General features: G+C 47.5%; 1 protein-coding gene and 1 long non-coding RNA gene across 2 annotated transcripts in view; one reads left to right on the forward strand and one right to left on the reverse strand.

Annotated features, from left to right (window-relative positions):
- The first annotated feature begins 394 nt into the window (after positions 1-394).
- LOC142819942 (uncharacterized) lies at positions 395-5,063 on the forward strand. The gene is made up of 3 exons (XR_012897625.1): positions 395-935; positions 3,241-3,339; positions 3,882-5,063. It is a non-coding gene; the product is annotated as an uncharacterized LOC142819942 (long non-coding RNA).
- Positions 5,064-6,371: 1,308 nt separating this feature from the next.
- MATN1 (matrilin 1) overlaps positions 6,372-22,679 on the reverse strand; it is a 53,046-nt gene continuing 36,738 nt past the window's right edge. The window contains exons 6-8 of the mRNA XM_006134553.4: positions 13,006-13,158; positions 12,003-12,083; positions 6,372-8,039 (exon numbers count right to left, since the gene is read on the reverse strand). Of these exons, the coding sequence (XP_006134615.1) occupies positions 7,990-8,039; positions 12,003-12,083; positions 13,006-13,158 (284 nt within the window). The 3' untranslated portion in view covers positions 6,372-7,989. The remainder of the gene's footprint in view (positions 8,040-12,002; positions 12,084-13,005; positions 13,159-22,679) is intronic.

Raw genomic sequence — 22,679 nt, forward strand, 5'->3', positions numbered from 1 at the left:
GACAAGGGAAAAGACGTAGAGAAAAGAGAAGTGGAGAAATAATGGCTAGAGGTATCAGTGCACGTTTCTGAGGGATGAGTCGACTCTCAGGCAAATATCTGATGCTAGTAGTGCAGTTAATATTATGGGTCAGATTCTTGCCATCTGCTGTAAAAGATTTCTACACAGATGCAGTTGTCTCAGGAGAAATCGTGCTGATGAAAGATCAATGAAGATGTATGCAACTGTGACGGGGCGAGCCTCTCCCGCACTAGACTAGAAGGGGTTAACTCGACTCTGAGGGCAAAGGAGGCCACACCCCCTGTAGCCTGCTGGGCATGCTCCAGCTGCGCTGGGATAAAAGAGGGCTACACGGGGCAGCTTGGGCATACAGCTGGAGGGGAAGGAGCTCAGTTATGGGCTCCAGATCAGATACCGCTGCAGCAATAGCAGATCCTGCAGTAGCCACTGTCACCACCACAGCAGCCCCAGGAGCAGCAGACCCTGCAGCGGCCATCACCACCACCACCGCTGCTGCAGCAGCTCCAGGAGCAGCAGCCCCTGCCACAGCCGCCACCACAGCAGCCCCGGGAGCAGCAGACCCTGCAGCGGCCATCACCACCACCACCGCTGCTGCAGCAGCTCCAGGAGCAGCAGCCCCTGCCACAGCCGCCACCACAGCAGCCCCGGGAGCAGCAGACCCTGCAGCGACCATCACCACCGCCACCGCAGCAGCCCCAGGAGCCAGCAGACCCTGCAGAGGCCATCGCCACCACTGCCGCAGCAGCTCTAGGAGCAGCAGCCCCTGCAACAGCCACCACCACCGCCGCTGCAGCAGCAGCCCTAGGAGCAGCAGCAACCGCAGCAGCTGCAGTGACAGCCCCGGCTCGGGAAGACCCCTACGATGCCCCAGCTCACTGAGCCAGGCCCCAAGACCAGAACAATACCCAGAGATGGTACGAAGGAGCCCAGGGAGAGGGACTGGCCTCCAGGAGCTCAGTGCTCTTTGGGTGGAATCCCCGCTGAGCAGGCAGCGTATGCTATTGCTGCCAACAAGGTCCTGGGCTGGGACCCAGTGGAGAGGGAGGGCCCGAGTCCCCCTACTGCCCCCACCCCACAGAAACCCAGCTCCAGGCTCGTTGGGAGGCCTATCAGGGAACCAGGCCTCCAAGGTCGTCTGTACCCTGGGGGAGGGGAGCTGTGTTTGTGACTAGGCTGCAAAGGCCGTATTTACCCTAATAGGGATGGACTAGATTTGTGACTAGGCCCAAGAGGCTGTATTGACCCTAATAGGGGGTGAATTGGACTAGTGACTAGGCCGCAAAGGCCATATTGATCCTAATAGGGGTGCATTATACTGATGATTAGGCCTAAGCAGCAGTATTGACCCTAATAGGGGGTGAATCCAATTTGGAAACAAAGCCTGACATTAGGGGCTGTACTTTACGGAGAATTACTAGGGGTGCCCCAGGCACTAGGAAACCCCATGACAGCAACCCTTTTTCTCTCCTTCATTGCAGCCCCAGAAAGAGGGGTGTACACAAGGAGCAGGGCTAAGGGATGATTGGCTTAGTGGCCAGTGTTCTCAGGCTAGGTTTAGACTACACCCTTTTATCAGAAAAAGCAGAGAGCCATTTGCGTAGCTTTTTCCAATTGCTTTTGCGGAAGAGGTTTTTCCGCCATTTCGTCCCATCTAGACGGGGCCAAATGGTGGAAAAGCCTCCTCTTTCGGCGGAGCTCTTATTCCTCGTAGAACAAGATATACAGAGCTCCCCAAAAGAGAGAGCTCTTCCAGAAAAAAAAGCGAAAGAGCAAACGCATTCCTTGGATGCAGCGGAGTTTTTCTCAGATCTGGTATCCTGGAAAAACCCACCAGTCTAGATGTACCCCCAATCTAGCCAATCTGGGCTTCTGAGAAATCTACAAGCAGCCCAAGGAAGGCTCTGTGTGTGGTGGTGTTTTTTGGTTATGTTGTTTAGAAATGGGCCTAAACCCAAACTTTATTTAGAGTGAGAATTCAAACTCAAATTGCCATGCTTGTATATACAGGCAGTTCCCGGGTTATGTACAAGATAGGGACTATAGGTTTGTTCTTAAGTTGAATTTGTATGTAAGTCAGAACTGGTACATATTGTAGGGGAAACTCGAGCCAAACATTTCTCCAGAGCTCAGTTTTATTCTCCCACACCTTGCTTCCCTCAGGGTATGTCTACACTACCCTCCTAGTTCGAAGTAGGAAGGTAATGTATGCATACCGCACTTGCTAATGAAGCCCGGGATTTGAATTTCCCGGGCTTCATTAGCATAAGCGGGGAGCTGCCATTTTTAAATCCCCGCTGCTTCGAACCCCGTGTAGCGCGGCTACACGGGGCTCGAACTAGGTAGTTCGGACTAGGGTGCCTATTCCGAACTACCGGTACACCTCGTTTCACGAGGAGTAACGGTAGTTCGGAATAGGACCCTAGTCCGAACTACCTAGTTCGAGCCCCGTGTAGCCGCGCTACACGGGGTTCGAAGCAGCGGGGATTTAAAAATGGCGGCTCCCCGCTTATGCTAATGAAGCCCGGGAAATTCAAATCCCGGGCTTCATTAGCAAGTGCGGTATGCATACATTACCCCGCTAGTTCGAACTAGCGGGGTAGTGTAGACATACCCTCTGTCCTTTATTCTCAAGCTGAGGTGTCTGCTGAGAAAAGCTGCTCCACGTCTCCCTGGTCTGCTGGAGCGGGAGGGGGGCGCTAGCTTCGTGTCTCCCTTGTCTGCTTGGGGGAAGCAGCTAGTGCGGGGTTGCCTCACCCCGTTTGTAAGTAGGGATCCGATGTAAGTCGGATCCATGTAACCCGGGGACTGCCTGTATACTTTAGAGTGTGTCTATCTGCAAGATCATTTGTTCCTAAACAGTAAGAGCTGGGGCCACCAAATTCAGTAGGCAGCTTCCTCTTCTCCTAGCAAGGTCGGGATTTGATTGTGCCAGGACAACCGGAAGCCTGGGAAAAGGAAAGCTTTCCATAACATGAAGAGGGAGGATCTGCTGTTCGAAGGGATGTGATCTAAGAGTTGCCACTGGGGGCAGTGAGCCCACAGTGGAGAGCTATCCTGCAGTGTCCATGGGGGGCAGCCATACCACCAACAGCATGGCTAGCAGGGCTGAGGCTCATCTGGCCTGCCAGCATACTGAGAGAGAGAAAAGGCCTGTGCCAGATGGGACCCCCTACTCTGTGGCCCGTCTCATTCCTAACCCTCACTCTTGCACCTCCCCAGCCTGCTGAACTACCCCCACATCTCAAGGTCCTGCCCTGACTCCTGCACTCCTCACATTGCCAGCCCCCTGCCTTGAAGGATCTGGGCAATGCATGCCAGGTAAGCCTACTAGTATTTGGTAAGTGCAAACACTGAGAAAGAAGAGGAATTATTTGGGGAGTGGTCATGAGGAATAGGTCAGTTGGTGGCTGGGACTGGAAGGGAGAGGAAAGAGTGGGAGGTGGTGAGGCTCTCCAGGCTAGGGGACGTGGGAGAGATCCTGCACAGGCAGGAAACAGACAGAGAACCCCGAGGTAAGGGTGAAAGGGAAGGGGCTATGTGGGAATTGGCCCAGGGAATAGCAGGAACAGTTACTGCAAGAAGCAGCATGTGGCTGCTATTTGTAGGGTCTCTGGTTTGGGACCCAGAGTGGCAGGCCTGGGTCCTCCCACTGCAACTGGGGAAGTAGTTTAAGCCCCAAGAAGGGGATAAGATGTATTTGGAAACACAAGCAGAAGGATAGAATTTAAAGGCAAACACCTCCAGAGCTCTATACCAGGACTGAGACAGACTTAACACTAGCCTGGAAGGGGCAAAGAGCAACGTGACAGGATTGTGAATGGGAGAATTTATCCTGAGTATCAGCTAAATCTTTCTCACAGTGAGAAAACTCCATCCCTGGGGACATTTGAAACTAGCCTGGAGGAAGCACTAGATGACGTGCTGTAAGAAGATGGGCAAGACAACCAAAGAGCTTTCTTCCATTGGTAGTTTCTGTACATTCCATCTTTTGGGGATATATTTGGATCATTTCCTAATCTGCATGGCAGTTATCCAGTAATGCCCAATCCTGTGAGATGTGCTGAAGTCCATGAGATTTGAGGGAGGTGTTCAAATTGCAAGAGTTAGGTTATATTTTTATATGTGACTGTATTTTTCCTAGGGGTAACCACTAAAATAGTTCATTTTCCTACTTGGCTGATGTTAGGCTTATGTCCTGAGTGCTTCTGGCATTGCATAGCAATATGAGCAAAACCCTAAACATGTTCTTTTTGTATGTGCATCCTGGAGGTATTGATTCAGCCTTGGTTATGTATAAATCAGACACTGAAACTAAATGAGATCTACAGATGCAATAAAAATAACTTCTCTGGGATAATTCAGTGATGCTGGGTCCATCTACCCTGGAGGAAATTAACAAATGGCAGCAGTCTGAGGTTTGATCTAACATGATGTGGGTTACATAGTTTGCAATTGCAGTTGTTGTCCCATGGTCATCAGTCCTTAGTGATTTGCAGTTCACCCCAAGAGATAGGAATAGGAGCCGACATAATGGACTCATGGTCTGCCTAGTCCAGTATCCTGTCTCTGACATAGGCTAGCACCAGATGTAAAAACAGAGATGCAAGAAATGCTGCAATAGGCAGATAGAAAATATTTGCTTCATGAATGTTTCCTCCTACTCCCAAATCAAGATTGCTTTTAAACCCTACAAAATGAGCTTTTATCTCCCTTTCAATGCTCCTTTTGTTCACTGTAGCTATTATAAATCTAGATGTCCTTCTTATTCCTATAAATATCTAATTCTTCTTTGCATCTGGCTAAATGTGTGTGTGTGTTTGCGTGTGTACATGCTTTTGTGCCTTTGTGTTTATGTTGCCGGAAAATTATGGCTGAAGCAGTCAAAGCAGTGACATTCCATTGGATTTGTCAATACGGGATGCAGCCATTATACAAATATGTAAAATTAAGAGAGAGAGAATAGTAGCAACAGCTCATCCAGCCAGCATGAACCCTGCATATGCTTCATCTGTGCTACACCAACTTTTTGTGATGTTACTTATTTCCTTTTTCTCTACTTTCTTTTGACTATATTCTGCCCCATATGACTGAAACTAAGGCTGAATCTAGACTACACTGCTTTTCCGGGAAATTTTTCAAAAAAAAAACAGACTCACTCTTTCGCTGTCCCTGTAAACCTTGTTTGAAGAGGAATAAGGGACATGTCGAAAAAGCACATTTTTCTGAAATCTGGCACTGTGTAGATGCACCAAATTTCAGAAAAGCCTCTTTTGACAGTAAAGCAGAAAAAGATATGCAATTTGCGTACCTCAAATTGCATTTCATTTTCCAACTTATCCTTGCAGTGTAGACCTAGCCAAAGACTGTATATCCATTCAGGATCCTATCCTGTAACTCTCCTAATTCCCTAAGTAGTCTCTGTCTGTGCTGATATATTTAGTTGCAGTATAATTTTAAACTGCTCTATGTCACTCCTTGCTGTTTGGAGACACAAGCTGGGTGGACTCAGTGGTAAACAAAAGAGACAAAGCTGGGACTCTAATAATATGCAAGCCTATTTGATTGGCTGCAATTTTAGCTGTGTTCTATAATAAATGGCTCTTCTTTAAGAAAGTCTGTAGCACTGTATAGAATATTAGCCTAGTAAATAGACCCACAGAAAGCAGTGGATAGGAATTACTCATACCATTAGGGGTTTACAAGATTATTAGCATTGGGATACATGGGTATAATGCTAGAGTAGGAAATAAGTGGAGTTATTTCAGATTTACACCCATATATCAGAGGGCAGAATTAGCCCTTTAGGATACGTCTACACTAGCTCATTAGTTCAAGCTAGGTAGGGTAATGAGGGCAAGCTGAGTTGCAAATGAAGCCCTATGCGACACGGAGGTAGGAATGAAAAGTAATGGTAGTTCGAATTAGGATCTTTAATTCAAACTACCTACTCCATAGGTAACCGTGTAACCGTGGGCACGGAGTTCGGACTAAGGGGGATTTAAAAATGGCGGCGCCCGGGAACATGCAAATGAAGCCCGGGATATTTAAATCCCAGGCTTCATTTGCAACTCCGCTTGCCCTCATTACCCTACCTAGCTTGAACTAACGAGCTAGTGTAGACGTACTCTTAGATTGCAAACTCTTCAGTACAGGAACTTGACTTAATCCACAGACCCTCTCACAGTGGTGCCTTTCCTGAGAGCCTTTCCATTAACTCCCATTGGTACAAATCTGACAGGAGCCTCAGTCAATATAAGTTTACTGAACGTTTTGGGCACTGAACATAATAGAATAATTACCAAAATAATTACAACCGGTAACACAAAACAACCAGCCTTTCAAAGTTTGGAGCAAACTTTTTAATTTTTTCTTCCATCCAAAAACGTCATCTATGGTGACATTTCTGAACAAGCTTCAGTTATTCTGAAAAGCTTTTTACATACACTCCAGTATAAATATTCTGACAGGAAAAAAATAATAATTCCCAAACCCAACCACTCATGCTCACATTTGGAGGGATGCATAACATGGCATGCGTCGCTGAGACTGGATGTTCCTTGCTTCTCACGGAGACTATGACTAGGTGTGGCATGCAGTATCAGACACCTCGGGACCAGGCTGGTTGTTTGTATAGACAGGGTCACCACCAGCTGGGGAAGGAGAATGGCTCTAACACTAGCACTTTGAGATGAGATGGTCAACATAAGAATTCACAGATGCCTCCAGAAATGGGTGGAAGAGGAAGCTGGTGCCCTGCAGGGAGAGAGAACATCATAGTACCTATAGCCTAATTCCATTGACAGCATCTCTGATTGCAGCTTACTGCACCGTGTCTTTGTCTTAGGTTTTAATACAGTTTAAGCTTGAACTGCATTTTTTGAGAATGCTGCCAGAAGGAACCGCACAGCCAAGCAGTTGGGTAACAGCATGTCCCATGGGGTTGGTGTTGGTAGCACTACCTTGTGTGACATAAAGCCATGCAGAGCCAAGTTCATTGTGCATTTCAGGACTTCACCATGGAAGGCTAAACATGGGACAGGTGCTGGCTTAGCCAATATATTACAGGGGTGTAAATTGACTGAGGATGCATCTACACTGCACCCTTAGCAAATTGCGTAGCTTATTTCAAGTTCATTTTGAAATAGCTTATTTCATAATTTAATTTCAAAATAAACCACATTCCAACACGTCCCTTAACCCTTGTGGAACGAGGTTTACAGGGACATTGGAATAGTGAGCCCATGACATTTCAAAATAACGGGCTTGCTCAAAAGACACAGAATAGCTATTTTGGAATACTGGAATATCCGGAAATAGCGCCGCAGTGTAGATGTACCCTGGGAGAACTAAGCTTACTTTCATCTACAGTACAGCAGCTGTGGGTCAAACCTGGCTGTAGGAATGTCCCATCCTAGCACATTTCAAAAGCCACACTCAGCACTCACTGCTTAGTTTCACCTACTTACTTTGTCCTTATAATAATACATTGGTTGTCTTGGGGGAGAGGGGGTTCCACACTAGAGATCCGAGTTGTTTTTAATCCAATTTGATTTTTAAATAAAATTACAGTACGCACAGAAACAAAAGATGCAGAATACCGCAAGGATTCACAGAACTCATAATCAAGTACTTAGTAACAATATATATATATATATATATTAAGCTTTAGATTAAAAAATATATTTCTGAGTTTTTATATATTCATACTATAGGATGCAAGGGACGTTAATGCATTTGGGCACACAGTGATTCACAGTGCTTTGCCCTTTACTATAATGCCTGCTCTAACATTATAATGTTTCCTTTTTAGAAGAAGGCAGCTAGATTAGACTATTTTTTCTTTTTCTTTTTTTAAATTTAGAAAGCTGGATGCAGCGCTGCAGCTGAACTGCTCCTCTGTCTGCACGAAGATCTCCTGGCACAATTCTCTTCTGTTAGGATGGAGCAATATCATAGTGTTCTGGGTGTTTAGATGATCTTGTTTTCCAGGGCTGCAATCCTTTTTGTCACAGCTTCCAGTGAGCAAGAGTTAAGGAATAAAGGTAGCAATGCACTTCATGCATCAAAGTTAGTGGAGATACCCCAATGTATGTCTGCTGAGGATCTGGCCAGTTACAAAAATCAAGTCAGTGGTTTTATCACCTGAAAAGTCATCGTTCATTCCAAGGAAAACAATGGCCAACCACCGTACATTTGCTATCAAAGCAAGAGTGAAACACATAACAATGTGTATGTGTTTTGAGGTGATGATCTTGGAAGATGAGTTGTGGGGAGAGAAGATTTTCTTTATTTTAGATTCTCATAAAATTCTCAATCCCTTGTAACCTTTTTGTGCCTCCTGTGGGGGTTGTGAAGCAGAGACTGAAAAACATCGATATAGTCTGACGTCCTGTATAACATCAGCCATAGAATTTCACCAATGATACCTTTAGAGGAGGGGATATACTATGTGACACTCAGGGCGGGGCTGGTAACTTGAGGCTGAACTATAGCATCTCACGTAGAAAGACATCCAGTTCCAGTGGAAAGTGATGGGGAATCTACCTTATCCCTCAGCCCTGGCCTACTCTAGGGAGTTATCATATATATAGTAGCCCAGTGTCTGTGAGTCTCAGCTCGGCCCCGGCGGGGGAGCAAGCGGCGGCAAGTGGCTGTTTGGGGTCTGCTCAGCTGGGCCCTGGCTAGTGTTGCCAGGTAGACCCCGCTAAAATAATGGACACACTTGTCTGGGGGGAGGGGGAAACCAGCCGGGAGGGGGGCGTGGCTGGCCGGAAGGGGGCGGGAAGCAGAGCTGGGGGGAATCGGGGGCCGTGGGGCTGGAGAGGAGGATGGAAGGGCCCGGAGGAAGGCGGGTGGGAAGCAGGGCTGGCGGGGGATCGGGGCCGGGGGGCTGGACGGGAGGAGGGGGGGACAGAGGAAGGGGGGCGGGAAGCAGACCTGGCGAGGGAGTAGGGGGGTACAGTAGGAGGAGAGAGAGAGAGAGATGGAGCAAGAGAGCTTAGGAGAGAAGACCTGAAAATCCCGTCTTATGATGGGCTAATTGGCTAGTCATACATATAGTAGCCCAGTGTCTGAGAGTCTGTAACGCTGAAACGCTGGCTGTTCCCTCTGGGGGGCGCTGTTGCCTGAAATGCCCGGGCTGCATGGGGAGTCCAGAGCCCAAATGGCCGCTTGAGCCGCTTGCTCCCCCGCCACTTCTGCGCCGCTCAGCCGGGCCGCCGCGGGGGAGCAAGCGCAGCAAGCGGCCGTTTGGGCTCCCCCGTGGCGGCCCGGCTGAGTGATGCAGAAGAGAGCTGAGCGCCACGGCGGGAGGCGAAGGGTGGTGGGGTGGTGTCATGCGGCATGACAACAGCTCCAGACCTCGCCCCCTGGCCGTGAACGTCACCGCCCCGTCCCCCTTTGCCTCCCGCCGTGGCGCTCGGCTGACTTCTGCACCGCTCAGCCGGGCCGCCATGTGGGAGCAAGTGGCGCAAGCGATCATTTGGGCTCCGCGCTCCCCATGCAGCACGGACTGTTTGGGCTCCGTGGTCACCTGAGTGACAGGCAGGAGGGGGAGGAGAAGAGAAAGAGAGAGGCAGGAGGCGGAGGAGAGCTGGGGGGGGAGGAGGCAGTAGGAGGAGAAGAGAGAAAAAGAGAGAGATGGAGCAAGAGACCAGAGGCTCAGGAGAGAAGACCGACGTGGAGGAGAGACCTAAAAATCCCGTCTTATGACGGGCTAATTGGCTATTTTTGAAATAACAAGCGGAGTATCCACCCTACCAAGCCCGTTATTTCAGAATAAAGGGCTGGTTATTTCAAAATAATAGCTCCTGATTTCCACAAGGAAGAACACATTTTTTGAAATAGTTATTTCAAAAATAATTATTTTGAAATAGCGGTAGTGTGGACGCTTCACTGCTGCTATTTTGAAATAACTACTCCCCAGAATCATTCAGAGTAATTACTCCCCCATACTTCCTAGGGCTCTACATTGAGGTAGCACATCCACATTAAGGGAGCATGCCTCAGATTAATTTCAAGGCTTCCCTGTAGTGTGGACACGCCATTTTTAAATTGTTATTTTGGGAGTTATTTCGAAATAAGTTATTTCAAAATAATGTCCTAGTGTAGACATGCCCTCAGTGAGTTCACACAGTGGTTTATCAATTACCCTTACTATTAAAAAGTTGTGACTTATTTCCATCTGGAATTTCTCCAACTTCTACGTCCAGCCACTGTTTCTCGTTCTACCCTTGTCTGCTAAATTGAAGGTCTGTCTATGATGAAATACAATTCTCCTGTTCTCACTGAAGTGAACTGGAGTTTTGCCATCAACTCAGTAGGAACAGGCACCAATTGCATACTGAAAGCAGCATCTCTTTGTGATGACAGACTTGTAGATTTGTACTTAGTATGCACCTTGCAGCAGGGCCTCTCATGAGCAATGTGGTCTGCCCACGCCTCTTCTCTTACTTTCTTTTCTTTTCCCTACTCTTGGGTGCTCTTTTATTTACCCGCTAAGAGAGCCTCCCTCCTCTGGCATGGCAGGAATTCTTAGTCCTACTTCAGGTCCCTCCTCAAAACTTCCTTTGACTGTCCAGCCTTCCATGGCTAATTCCCATTCCACTCCCCACTGCTCCTGCTCTCATGGGCATGTGCAACAAAACATGCCTTGCGTGCATGGGGAAAACTCCCCATCTTAGCCCTACAGCTGCCACCATAATGTCTTTCAAATCCCTTCTGAAAACTTCTCTTTGCTGTGGTGCTTGCACACCACTGTTGTTTGTCATTGTTCGGCAAGTGCCATCCTGTTTGTCTGTCTTGTTCTCCTGCCATGTCCTGTCTGCCTTGCAGGCGCTGCCTTCTTTGTGAATAGAATCCCCATACAGAATGTGTTGTAGTAGAAAGCAGTGTTGGACCTATAGCTCATCTCTTTAATTTGAAACAGGTTTCTTGGGACAACGTGCAGTCTAGGGGGCTCTGCAAGGAAGGATGAGCTCAGTCAGTCCGCAGACAGCCTAGAGCAAGGGTGGACAAACTCTGGCCCTGAGGCCGGATTTGGCCCACCAAGCCTTTCTCTCCGACCCACCCAGCTGATTAGCAGAGGTGAATACTTACAGCTGGCAGCCTGTGTTCAGCTGCCCCTCCCCTCCTCTCAATTCTCCTGCTAGCTGTGGAGCGGAGAAGGGAGAGCTGAAGTGTTCCTCTGCCCTGTACCCCATTGCTGCAGCACAGGGGTGAGGGAGACACACAGTGGAGCTGCTCCAATCTGAAGTGTGGATGGTAAGTGACCCAGAAAAGTGCAAAGCTGGATGGGGGAGACAATGGAACAGGGCAGATTTCCCTTAAATAGATAGTGCCTGGCCTCTCTCAGAAACTTACCAAGCATCAGCCAGCACACACACTCCCTATCTCATTGTCACCCCCCCCAGTCTGTGCCACACTGTACCTGTGCCACACGCACAGTCACTGTCACACACACACACACACACACACACACACACACTGACACGCACAATCAATCTGCAGCACAAATTCTATCTCTTTCACACTCACAGTCTCTTTGTTTCTCCCTGTAGATTCCAGCCCCACCCCTTCTGCTTGAGGCCCCACCCTTTCCGGGGGCCTAGAACTGGCCGGTGACCACGTACCAAAATTTGTGAAGTGGCCATCCCTCTGTGAAAATGATTGCCCTCCCCTGGCCTAGAGCAAGGTGGTTTGAACTGTGCCACTCTGCTTTTAGGGAGCAGCTTGCTTTGTCTCTCTCTGTTTTGGGATTCTTGTGTGTCTGTTGCAGCCTTCTGGCAAGAATACTTTATGTTTTTGTCTAACTTCTCTGTATACAAGCAATGAATTTTTATACAGCACCCAAATCTCCTGACTCCTACTCCAGTTTCTTGACCAATGCACTAATATGTCTCTCTGGTTGGAAATTCTGGCTAATCTGTACTCTCCAGAAAATGGAACCCAATATTGTGAAAATAAGTTGCTTCAAAGGATATGTTTTCTTGTTAATGACTTTATGAGGTTCTCTACTTTTGTCTGGAACTTCACAATGGCTTTACATTCACATGGGTCCTCCTCTGTGGACAAGAACAAAGGCAATGATGAATCAGCCATCAGACAAAGTAAGAAAAGAATATATCAAAATCTAAACTATGTGGCAAATGAGATAAAGTGAAAACCTTTTCTCCCGCCAGAGGTCTTGGGAAAACCAATACATCCTTTATCTAGGTTCTCTGAATGGCTATTGCTGAGTTTAACCTTAAACTAACTAGTCACACATGTCATTGTGTGTGACTCTCTAGGTAGACCAAGCTCGGTGTATTAGCCACATTTTTATTACATTAATGATTTAACTAGGGCTTTTAAAATCCTTGTTACACAGAAATGGCTTTTCTGATTTTCTGCAAAAAAAAATCTGTAGGGTTCTACTTATTCATGCCTTGACCATTCCCTGAAATTTTGGAATTGACCACATGTTGTTTTCAAAAGGGATTGTATTACAGACAAACCGAAATGAGTGTGGCACCTGGCTTCTCCCAGCCAATTAAAAGACCTAAATCAGGTACGTGACTAGAGCACAGGCCTTTTGTGCCATTCCGGTGGCAAAAGGGCTGAGAGAGCCAGTTTAACTGGCCAGGGATGGAGACCCCTAGAGAAATTCCTGGATGGTGGAGTTCAGGAAGGCTGTGAGGTGTTAATGAATTTCTGCTTTAAAAGGATGCTGTGACTTTTGACTGAAAAACACTAGGGCAGAAGTACGAAGTATTCTGATTTGGGCAGACTAACATTTTTTCTATCAAAACATTTTGACTCCACCCCCACCAAAAACAGAGAACTCAACAAAACCACATACCTCCCCAAAAACCAACCAACCCACAAGCACCCACCATCTTTTAGAGAAAACCTTCTAGGTGTGTTCTCCTCCTACTTCCGAGCTCACTGTTTTCCACCTGCAATCTCTACAACTATAAACATCCTCTTGCTCTCTCCCCTACTCACCGACACAGATTTTTGTCTGCAGTTTCTTCCCAATTTGGTTGATGGTTTTGAAATCAGCAGTGTAGAAGTAGTGCTCTGCCACTGGCTCTGAGGCAATTTCCCTTAATTCATCTTCAACTGCATTGCCCACTCCTACGGCAAACATCTTAAAGCCTGAAAGCAAGGAGGAATGTCAGTCCCACTGCCACCCGTTCATTAGAACAGCAACAAGAACCCAGCCAGCTTGTACATCTTGCTTGGCTTTTGGCACACGATGTGCTGCATACAAACCAGGGCACCCGCCCTGTACGAAGCCATGGACCAAATGCTCAAAGATGGGCACTTGAGAACAGTAACATCATTTGCATGTGGAGTTATTGTGTTTTAAATCCCTCAGCTGCAGGGACTCATGGAACGGTTGCTGCTATGGCTGTTTAATGCAAAGCATGCACCTAACAGGGAGCTATCTCTTTAAGAGACCCCTGTGCGGAAGGTAGGAGTGAGCTGAGTGTTACTGTTTCTGGGCAGATTTAGAGCTCCACACCCAGACACTTCTGGAGTTTGTGTGGTAGTTCGGGGTCCTAGGCCATGAGCAAGCAGGCAGGGCAGTTGCTTTTCTAAGGGCCTTGTGTCCTGTGTGAGCTGGCAGAAGCCAAGCCAGGAGCAGAGAGAGGACTGATGTTCCGCACTGTGCAGCAGGCCATGACGATGTTCACCCTCTATCAGGGCACATGGGCAGTGTTAATTAGAGCAAGGGGAAACTGGGAGGAAAAATAACATCCTCTGTGTCAGCTAGATGTAGGGTTACCAGGTATCTGGCTTTGAATCGGACAGTCCAGTATTTGAGTTTTCTGTTTGGGAAACAAATTGAGAAAATATCAATGTCCAGTATGTTCTAAATGCGATGGAATGTCGATTGTCATCTAATGTCAAGTGTGTGCGGTATTGTTGTTGGAACATCTGGCATCCCTAACCGGATGATCTGAGTGCTGTTTGGATTTTTAGCCAAACTGTTTGAGTTCGTGTCTTAGTCAGTGGGATTCTTCGGCATCTCTTTAAATGTAGCAATAGGGAAAGAGCCATTTCTATTTTGTTACTGTCACTTTCTGTATTTTCTTGTAACGGGGTTTTCTTTTGTGAGTTAACTGACTGGCTAATCAGTGAGCTGGCTGCCTAGCTGTGATCACAGCAGAGGAAGAGTCTGCCTGGACTCCAGCTGAGGATACCTACAAGCAAGTGGAGAGATGGTGCCGACTCAGCGTATGGCACAGATTTGATGAACAGAGGCACAAACTGAGACTTTGGTGAACTAAATCTAAGCTTTTGGGACCTCACTGTCTCTTCTTACTGTGTTTGGACTGTACTGTTCAAATTTTACTTTTCGTTTTCTCTTATGCTTAACTGTAACTGGACAAGATGGGTATGTCTTGACTGCATCCCTCTGTCAGCAGAGGGATGCAGATTAGGTAGGTCGACATTGCAAATGAGGCAAGGATTTAAATATCTCGTGCCTAATTTGCATTAAAATGGCTGCCGTGTTTTGCAGTCTCAGCACTTCGTTGGCAAAAAGTGGCAGGCTAGAGGGGGATCTGTCGAGAAAGAAAGCCCTTTTCGACAGATCCCTTATGTCTCCTGCAAGGAGGTTTACTGGCATCCCCTGCCCCCCAGACCCGATGTTACCTGGTTCCCCAGGGAAGCTATGTTCTGGCTTGAACAAGAACACAAAATGGCCACCGGCAAAAAGCCTAAAGACCAAGGGGAAACAATGCCTTCCCTGGGTCTTAGTGCTCAACCTCTCCCCTGTTCCTGTCCATATTCTAACTCTGCACTCACTCTGGGTATGTCTACACTTGCAGCCTAATTCAACCTAGGGCTGCAAATGCAATTTGGAAATGCAAATCAAGCCCAGGATTTAAATATCCCGCGCTTGATTTGAATCTTCCCAGCCAGGCGCCGTTTTTTGAAATTTACAAGCCCGAAGTAACTGCCCGTGTCTACATGCGGCAGTGAAACAGGCGTTCGAAATAAAGCCCTAGTTCGAACTACCTGTTATTCCTCCTGCAATGAGGTTTAACAGGTAGTTCGAATTAGGCTGCAAGTGTAGGCATAGCCTCTGAAAGGGGCCATGTTGTTTTAATGCTGTTTTATTATTTAAAATTTTTTTGTGCTTAATTCTTGGAGTCCTTTTTTTTTTTGCTCAGCAATGTTGGTCCCCCTCCCCCATTTTTTTCCTCAACAGAATTTTTTCCTTGGTGTTTTTTTTTTTTTTTTGTGGGGAGGTGTTCAGTATTTTTGGTTCAACTGTCTGGCAACCCTATCCAGTTTCTATGATTCCGGACCTTCACGCTGGGAAAGGCTGAGGCTAGATCCAATTTTATTTGGGACCCATGTCTAGCCTGTGTATGGGGCACCACTGGATGGTTGCAGTCTAGTGGGTTAGACTATAGGCACTTGCCTTCCATCTCCCAAGGTGAGTGTACTTGCTATCCAGTGATGAAAGGTCTGATGTGATACTGTATATGGATTGAGTGAAAAGATAAGGGAAGAAAATCAAGACCCCTTTAAAACTATTCTCGTCCCAAAATGATTCCAGTCAAACAAATGCTTGTTCCAGGTAACTGTGGTAATTAGTGCCAAGACAGCCCAGGGGGAAACCAGGGGGTCTGAATCCTAAAGATTAAGCAATTGAATCAGATGCCTGAATTCTGTAGTATTGCTCTATAAGTCTACGGGTGTGTCTAGACTACAGAGTTTTGTCGACAAAAGTGGACTTTTGTCGACAAAACTATACCTGCGTCTACACTACTGCTGAGTTCTGTCGACATAACGTCAACAGAACTCAGCAGTTTTGTCGACGCTGGTAAACCTCATTTTACGAGGCATAACACCTTCTGTCAACCGAGTTCTGTCGACAGAAGGTGTTATTGCCTGTAGGGTTGTGTCTAGACTACAGGGTTTTGTCGACAAAGCAGCTTGCTTTGTCGACAGAACTGAATGTAGTCTAGATGCTCTTTGTCGACAGAAGCTTTGTCGACAGTATCTGTTGACAAAACTCCTGTCGACAAAACCCTGTAGTCTAGACGTACCCTACATCTACAATGCAGCACTATTTCAGGATACCTCCGAAAATACCTGTCTGGTCTCCTGTGTAAACTGAGCAAGGTGATGTCAGAGACATTGGACATTACAGTTACATATGAGTCAACTGGGATATTATCAAGAGGAACAGATGAACAGCAGGGGAGAAGAACTTTTTGAGCGAGTACACTTCAGAAGAATACCTTTCAAAGGGCTATTGGACTATAAAAAGAAGGGGCCAGAACTCCTTAGTTATCCATCACTGATGGGATAAAAAGGCCAGCACCCTCTGAGTCTGTGAAAGTTGGCTCCTTTCTGCTGGAGTTGCTAATAACTTGATACAAGTGAGAAATTGTTCAGACACAGACATAACTTGTTAGAATTTTTGAGGCACTAACAACATGTGATTTTTGCTTTGTTTGTAACCCCAATTTCTCTCTCTTCCTTATTACAAATCTGTGTTCTTTCTTCATGCTCTTATTCCTGTTTTGTTACAAACCCATCCCGGTGCTTTATATTAAACTAAAGTAGCTAAACTTAACAGATAGGTGTATGGCCTGTATCCTCTGATCAGCAGATTTAATCATTTTCTGCGGGCGTCCAGGGAGAGGGACTGGTTACTTCAGATAGACATCTCTGGGGGTATGTCTACACTACAATGTTAGTTCGAACTAACTTAGTTCGAATTAGTTAATTCGAACTAAGCTAATTCGAACTAACACGTCTAGAACTAAAAACTAGTTCGAATTAGCGTACCTTTGGGAATTAGCATACCTTTGGGTATGTCTACACTACAGCACTAATTCGAACTAACTTAATTTGAATTAGTTAATTTGAACTAGGGCATCTAGACCTAAAAACTAGTTCGAATTAGTGTTTTGCTAATTCGAACTAGCATGTCCACATTGAGTGGACCCTGAACAGAGCTTAAGGATGGCCAGAAGCAGTGCCGGCAGGGCATCAGAGGAGGACTTAGAGCGTGGAGATGCTGTCTCAGGCTAACCGAGGGCTGCGCTTAAAGGGACCCGACCCCCACCCCGGACAGACAGTTCTCAGGGGTGCCCCGCTTGAAAACCAGTCCTGGCTTGGAGTGCCCGGAGTGCCCACACTGGGCACATCACAGCACTCGGCCATCAGCCCGGCTGCACTTGCTGCAGGCTGCCATCTGAGGAGAGGGGGCAATTGGGGGGCTGCAGGAGAGCTTCCACCCCCAGAAGCCCGCAGAGCCAGCCCACTCCTCCCCATCGGGGACTCGTACCCCATTCCTCCCTCACCTCCTTCCACTTACCCTTCCCTAGCCCCCCTTCTTATTGATGTACAAAATAAAGATAACGTTTCTTTCAACATTGACTCTGTCTTTATTGAACAAAACTGGGGGAGACTGGGAAAAGGAGGTGGGAGAGGGGAAGAGAAAGGCTGGGAGAGGGGAGGGCAACTAACATGATCAGGGGTTGGGAACAGGTCCCATATGAAGAGAGGCTACAGAGACTGGGACTGTTCAGCTTAGAAAAGAGGAGATGGAGCGGGGACAGGATAGAGGTCTCTAAAAGCAGGGGTTGGGTGGAGAGGGTGCATTCAGAAAAGTTCTTCATGAGTTCCCATAAAGAAGGACTAGAGGACACCAAAAGAAAGGAATGGGTAGCAGGCTTCAAACTAGTAAGAGGAAGTTGTTCTTCACAAAGCAAATAGTTAACTGTGGAACTCCTTGCTCCAGGAGGCTGTGAAGGCTACAACTAGAACAGAGTTTAAAGGGAAGTGAGATCAAGTCATGGAGTTTGGGTCCATGGAGTAGTCTTAGCCAGGGGGTAGGAGTGGTGTCCCTGCCCAAAGTTTGTGGAAGTCTGGAGAGGGATGGCACGAGACAAATGGCTTGGTCACTGTCTTCGGTCCATCCCCTCCAGGGTCCCTAGGGTTGGCCGCTGTCGGCAGACAGGCTACTGGGCTAGATGGACCTTTGGTCTGACCCAGGACGGCCATTGTAAGCTCAGGGCTCAGGGTCGGGGGTCTCAGTGGACCCCCTTGATTTTCATGCACACCTGGTCCTGGGTGGCCAGGCTGGCAGCTCTCCTGCCCTAGACGGCCACTTTCCTGTGCCTAGTGCGGAGATCGTGGATGAGGTCCATGATGTCCGCACTAGCCCAGGAAGGTGCCCGCCTCTTGCGGTCCAGGGCAAGTTCCCGGGAGCCGCCAGCCTTGTCCCGGGAAGAGGAGGTGGGCTGGGGGACATCGGGTAGGTGGCTCTGTGCCGTGCCAGGTGCAGGGTCTGCTGGCTGGGTGCTGGCAGGCTTGCACCTGGCACGGGCACCGTAGCCAGCCCGTGCCCCTTTAAGGGGTCCGGGGCCAGGAGGGGGGCATAGAGTTTCCCTGGTGTTGGCCAGAGTGGCCACCAGGGAAAGCTGGGGAGGGCTAGCCTCCCACTAGTTCGAATTAAGGGGCTACACACCCCTTAATTCGAACTAGTAAGTTCGAACTAGGCTTAAGCCTCGTAAAATGAGGTTTTCCTGGTTCGAACTAAGCGCTCCGCTAGTTCGATTAAAATTCGAACTAGCGGAGCGCTAGTGTAGCGGCTATGAATGTTAGTTTGAACTAACGTCAGTTAGTTCGAACTAACATTGTAGTGTAGACATACCCTGGAGGAACTTGAAAACTGGAGTTCACAGAATATTATTTGTAGGGGAAAATGTAGAGGCATTTGCAGGACCAGATTAACTCTTCTGGGGGCCCAGGGCTATTAGATTTTGTGGAGCTTCCTACTCTCTGGGATGGGGCCAAAAATGAGGGGTCCAAATTGTGGGAGGGATCTGTGAGTAGAGGCAGGAGGATGGGTGCAGGAGAGGTGAGGGCTCCGAGTGGTGGTGCAGACTCTGGAGTGGGGTTGAGGTGTGTGTGGTGCAGGAAGGAGTGGTTTGGAGTGTGGCAGGGGGCTCAGGAAAGAGGTTGGGGTGGGGAGGTGGGGTCTGGTTATGAATTAGGGTGATGGAATGGGGCTAGGGTGCATGGGGTGTAGGGTGCTTTCTTGGGGCAGCTCCCCTTGCCGGGGAAGCAGGTGGCTCAACATGGTCCACGCTTCTCTGTGCTCACCTGCTGTTACCATCCCAGCAGCTCCCATTGGCTAGAATTCCTGGCCAATGGGAGCTGTGGGGGTGGAGCCTCAGGCAAGAGCAGCATAGGGATGGTGACCCAACTTTCCACTTTCCATGTGACCCAGCTCCAGCCCAACAGGAGGGATAGCAGAGCACAGTGCTGCTTTCCCCACCCTGCCTAGGAGGGCCAGAATGCAGGGGGTTTAGTGGCTGCAGCCCAGAGTCCCAGGATAAGGGGGCCTTGCATAAAGATCTGGACTCTTGGTGGTCTGGGGATCTTTTTGCAGAGCCCCCTCCTCCACACACACACCTTTAGCCCAGGGTCTTGGCCTGCAGCCCTTAAAGCCCCTGCATTAATACGGCCCTGGGCATTTGTTGGTAAGGAAGATACACTGGTATGTCAGGGAGCTGGCACGCAGTTTAAATTCCAGCAATTCCCTCTCTTGCTGAGGCAGAGGTGTAACGCTGTGGCTTAGGTCCCACAAGTTGAGAGTCACAGGACTATGTCTCAGCCTTTTTCAGCCTTTTCCAGATGGGAACGCAGTGATAATTCCTTTCAGTCCTGTTCATGCCCCCCACAGAGGACATGACCCAGGCTACGAACCCAGGGCTTAAGAGGTACCCAACAGGAAGAGAGATGTTGTTTCTAAAACAGGACCCAGAGCCACTTGCTATGTTCTCAGCACTTCTGAGGGGCAAGTCACCCACTGAAAAGCAGACCAAATGCTGGAGTAATTGAAGCTACTCAGGAAAGTGTCAGAAAATCCCAATTCATCAAAAGTGAAACTCACAAAGTGTCCATTTCAATTTTGCAACTGACAAACAAAACTGAAGGGGACAAAGGTTTGAAATTGCTGAAAAGTTTCATTTCAACTTTTTTCAAAATGAAAAATTCAGGTTTTCTTGTTCAAAATTACTTTTGATTTTGACATTTAAACTAATGATAGAAAAAAGCAATAGTCAAATATTTAAAAGGTTAAAATAGAAACATGTTTTCATTGATCCAAATTGAGTTTTTTATCTCAAAAAAATTTCAATTTTGTTTGATTTTTGTTCCAGTTTTGGAGAGGGGCAATTTTTATGAAATCTCAAAAGTTTTGCAGGCATGGAAAACTAGTTTTGACCAGCGGTACTTTAATGGGAGTTTTGCCATTGACTTCAATAGGGCCAAGATTTATCCCCTGGGACACTGGCCTGAACTCCAAACATATATAGATTCAAGCATTGCTAACATTCCCCAGCTGTGTTTCCTTAGTTCCTTTGGATTAAATCAAACTCAATATTTAAATTTTCAATAGGGCATCTAAATAGAGCATCTCCTGGAATCCTTTCAGAGTACCACAACAAGCAGCTGTTGCATTTTCCGAATAAGAAACATGATCACTCGACAGTTGGTAAAAGAAAAAACAAACAAAGCAACAGATAGTGATGATAAAATAGAATTTGGGGCCTGTAAGATACATTGTTTTGGTGAGATTTATATATACCCGCCAAACACACTCTGTGCCAGCATCCCACAAATCCTGCCAACATGCTTCGCTAGTGCCAGTTATCATGCTGTCTTACTGGATCTGTATTATTAGGCACCAGCCCTCACTCAGGTCCCATGTTTGAGACCAAAGATTAAAAGAGGTGAAGCATTAACAACTCATCAGCATATCCCCAAGGGCATTAACAACTCATCAGCATATCCCCAAGGGCCACAATAAAGGGATACAAGGAACTGGAGCAGCAAGAGTTCAGTAAAAGGGGGCAGCTCACAAGAGATTTATGTTTCAAGGCCTTTAAAGTATCTTTCCAATGGAAGCTGGCAGCTGTAATGTGTCCTCTGCTCACCTCCCTTCTATGTTCCTGAGGAGCTGTTATTGTCTGGTCTGTAATGGGTATTGGCATGGTGCACAGGTGGATGAAATTCATGTGAGAAGGGCCAGCATAAGGTCTGTGCATCCCTCAAGTGCCATTTAAGGCCCTTTTTTGAGGGTGCTTGTTCCTTGTGCAGATGTGAATTTCACCCATTGGTCGGTGATTGGACAGCTGGGTCTTGTGAGGGGACACTATGGGGTAGGAAGACCTTCCCTAGGCCTTACTCCTCCTTTATGCAGGCATCTAGGACACTGTGCTACTTAATCTCTGGTGTGGTATCTCTGATACTTTAAAAAAAATCTGAGTTGTCAATGCTGCCGTACTTAAGACATTTCCTGTGGTTTCCTTTTCATGCCCATTGGCTATAGTGGGTCACACCAAGGCTACATCTACACTGGCCCCTTTTCTGAAAGGGGCATGCTAATTTTACAGGTCGTAATAGGGAAATCCGCGGGGGATTTAAATATCCCCCGCGGCATTTAAATAAAAATGTCCGCCGCTTTTTTCCGGCTTTTAGAAAAGCCGGAAAAGAGCGTCTACACTGGCCCCGATCCTCCGGAAAAAAGCCCTTTTCCGGAGGATCTCTTATTTCTTTAAAGTAGGAATAAGAGATCCTCCGGAAAAGGGCTTTTTTCCGGAGGATCGGGGCCAGTGTAGACGCTCTTTTCCGGCTTTTCTAAAAGCCGGAAAAAAGCGGCGGACATTTTTATTTAAATGCTGTGGGGGATATTTAAATCCCCCGCGGATTTCCCTATTACGACCTGTAAAATTAGCATGCCCCTTTCGGAAAAGGGGCCAGTGTAGATGTAGCCCAATGGTTCAGCTAACCCAGCATTCTGTCTTTGACACAAGGTCAGTGCCAGATGACTCAGAGGGAATGGGCAGAGCAGGGCAATTCTGAGTTACCGATCCACTGTCGTCCAGTCCCAGCTTCTGGCCATTGGAAACCCAGGACACCCACAGCATGGGATCGCATCCCCTCATCAGCTAAGCTAATGGTCATTGCTGGTCCCTCTCCTCCATGAACTTTGTGCATCCTCGGGAATGAGGGGGGCTGAAAGTTGGTTTAGGGCACTAAGCAGAGTGTGTCCTCGCCCCCAGAGCCATCACTGGGTGAGAACAGAATAGGTGAGGAAGTGGGATCGTCACGAGACACCAGGAAACCCAACCAATCTAACAAGCCAACATATGAAAGGCCATCGCTGCAGAGGATTGCTCACATGTCTAGCGATATGATGCCCTTGGAGTAAAGGCCAAACCACAGCATTTCCATCCTCCCCATGAAATGGAGGTTAGCTAGCTCTGCAGCAAATTCCTTTCCCAACAGATGCACAGAGTCACACCCTCACATCAGCATGTCCACCAATATGCCCCATGACGTTATCACAGGTACTCAGACTTATGCCAAGGAAGGGTGTAGCCTGCAGAGCTTAGTTTAACTGTGCACCAGCACGGAGTCCTGATAGCAAGAGAGGGAAGAGTTCATCACCGAAAAGGGTTCATCACCTCTGTCATGTGGGTGCCAAATGGCTACTTTGCTGATAGCTGCAGAAAGAGGCCACCGACGGTGTGGAAGAAAACAAGCCTTCACTCTGCGTTTGTATGCAACAAGTAGCCAGAGGCAGTTTATTTGAACAATATTGCAAAAGAAGCCTGATTTGGATGAGGGGG

The sequence above is a fragment of the Pelodiscus sinensis genome, chromosome 25 (genome assembly GCF_049634645.1).
Source record: "Pelodiscus sinensis isolate JC-2024 chromosome 25, ASM4963464v1, whole genome shotgun sequence".
NCBI classification, from domain to species: domain Eukaryota; kingdom Metazoa; phylum Chordata; order Testudines; family Trionychidae; genus Pelodiscus; species Pelodiscus sinensis.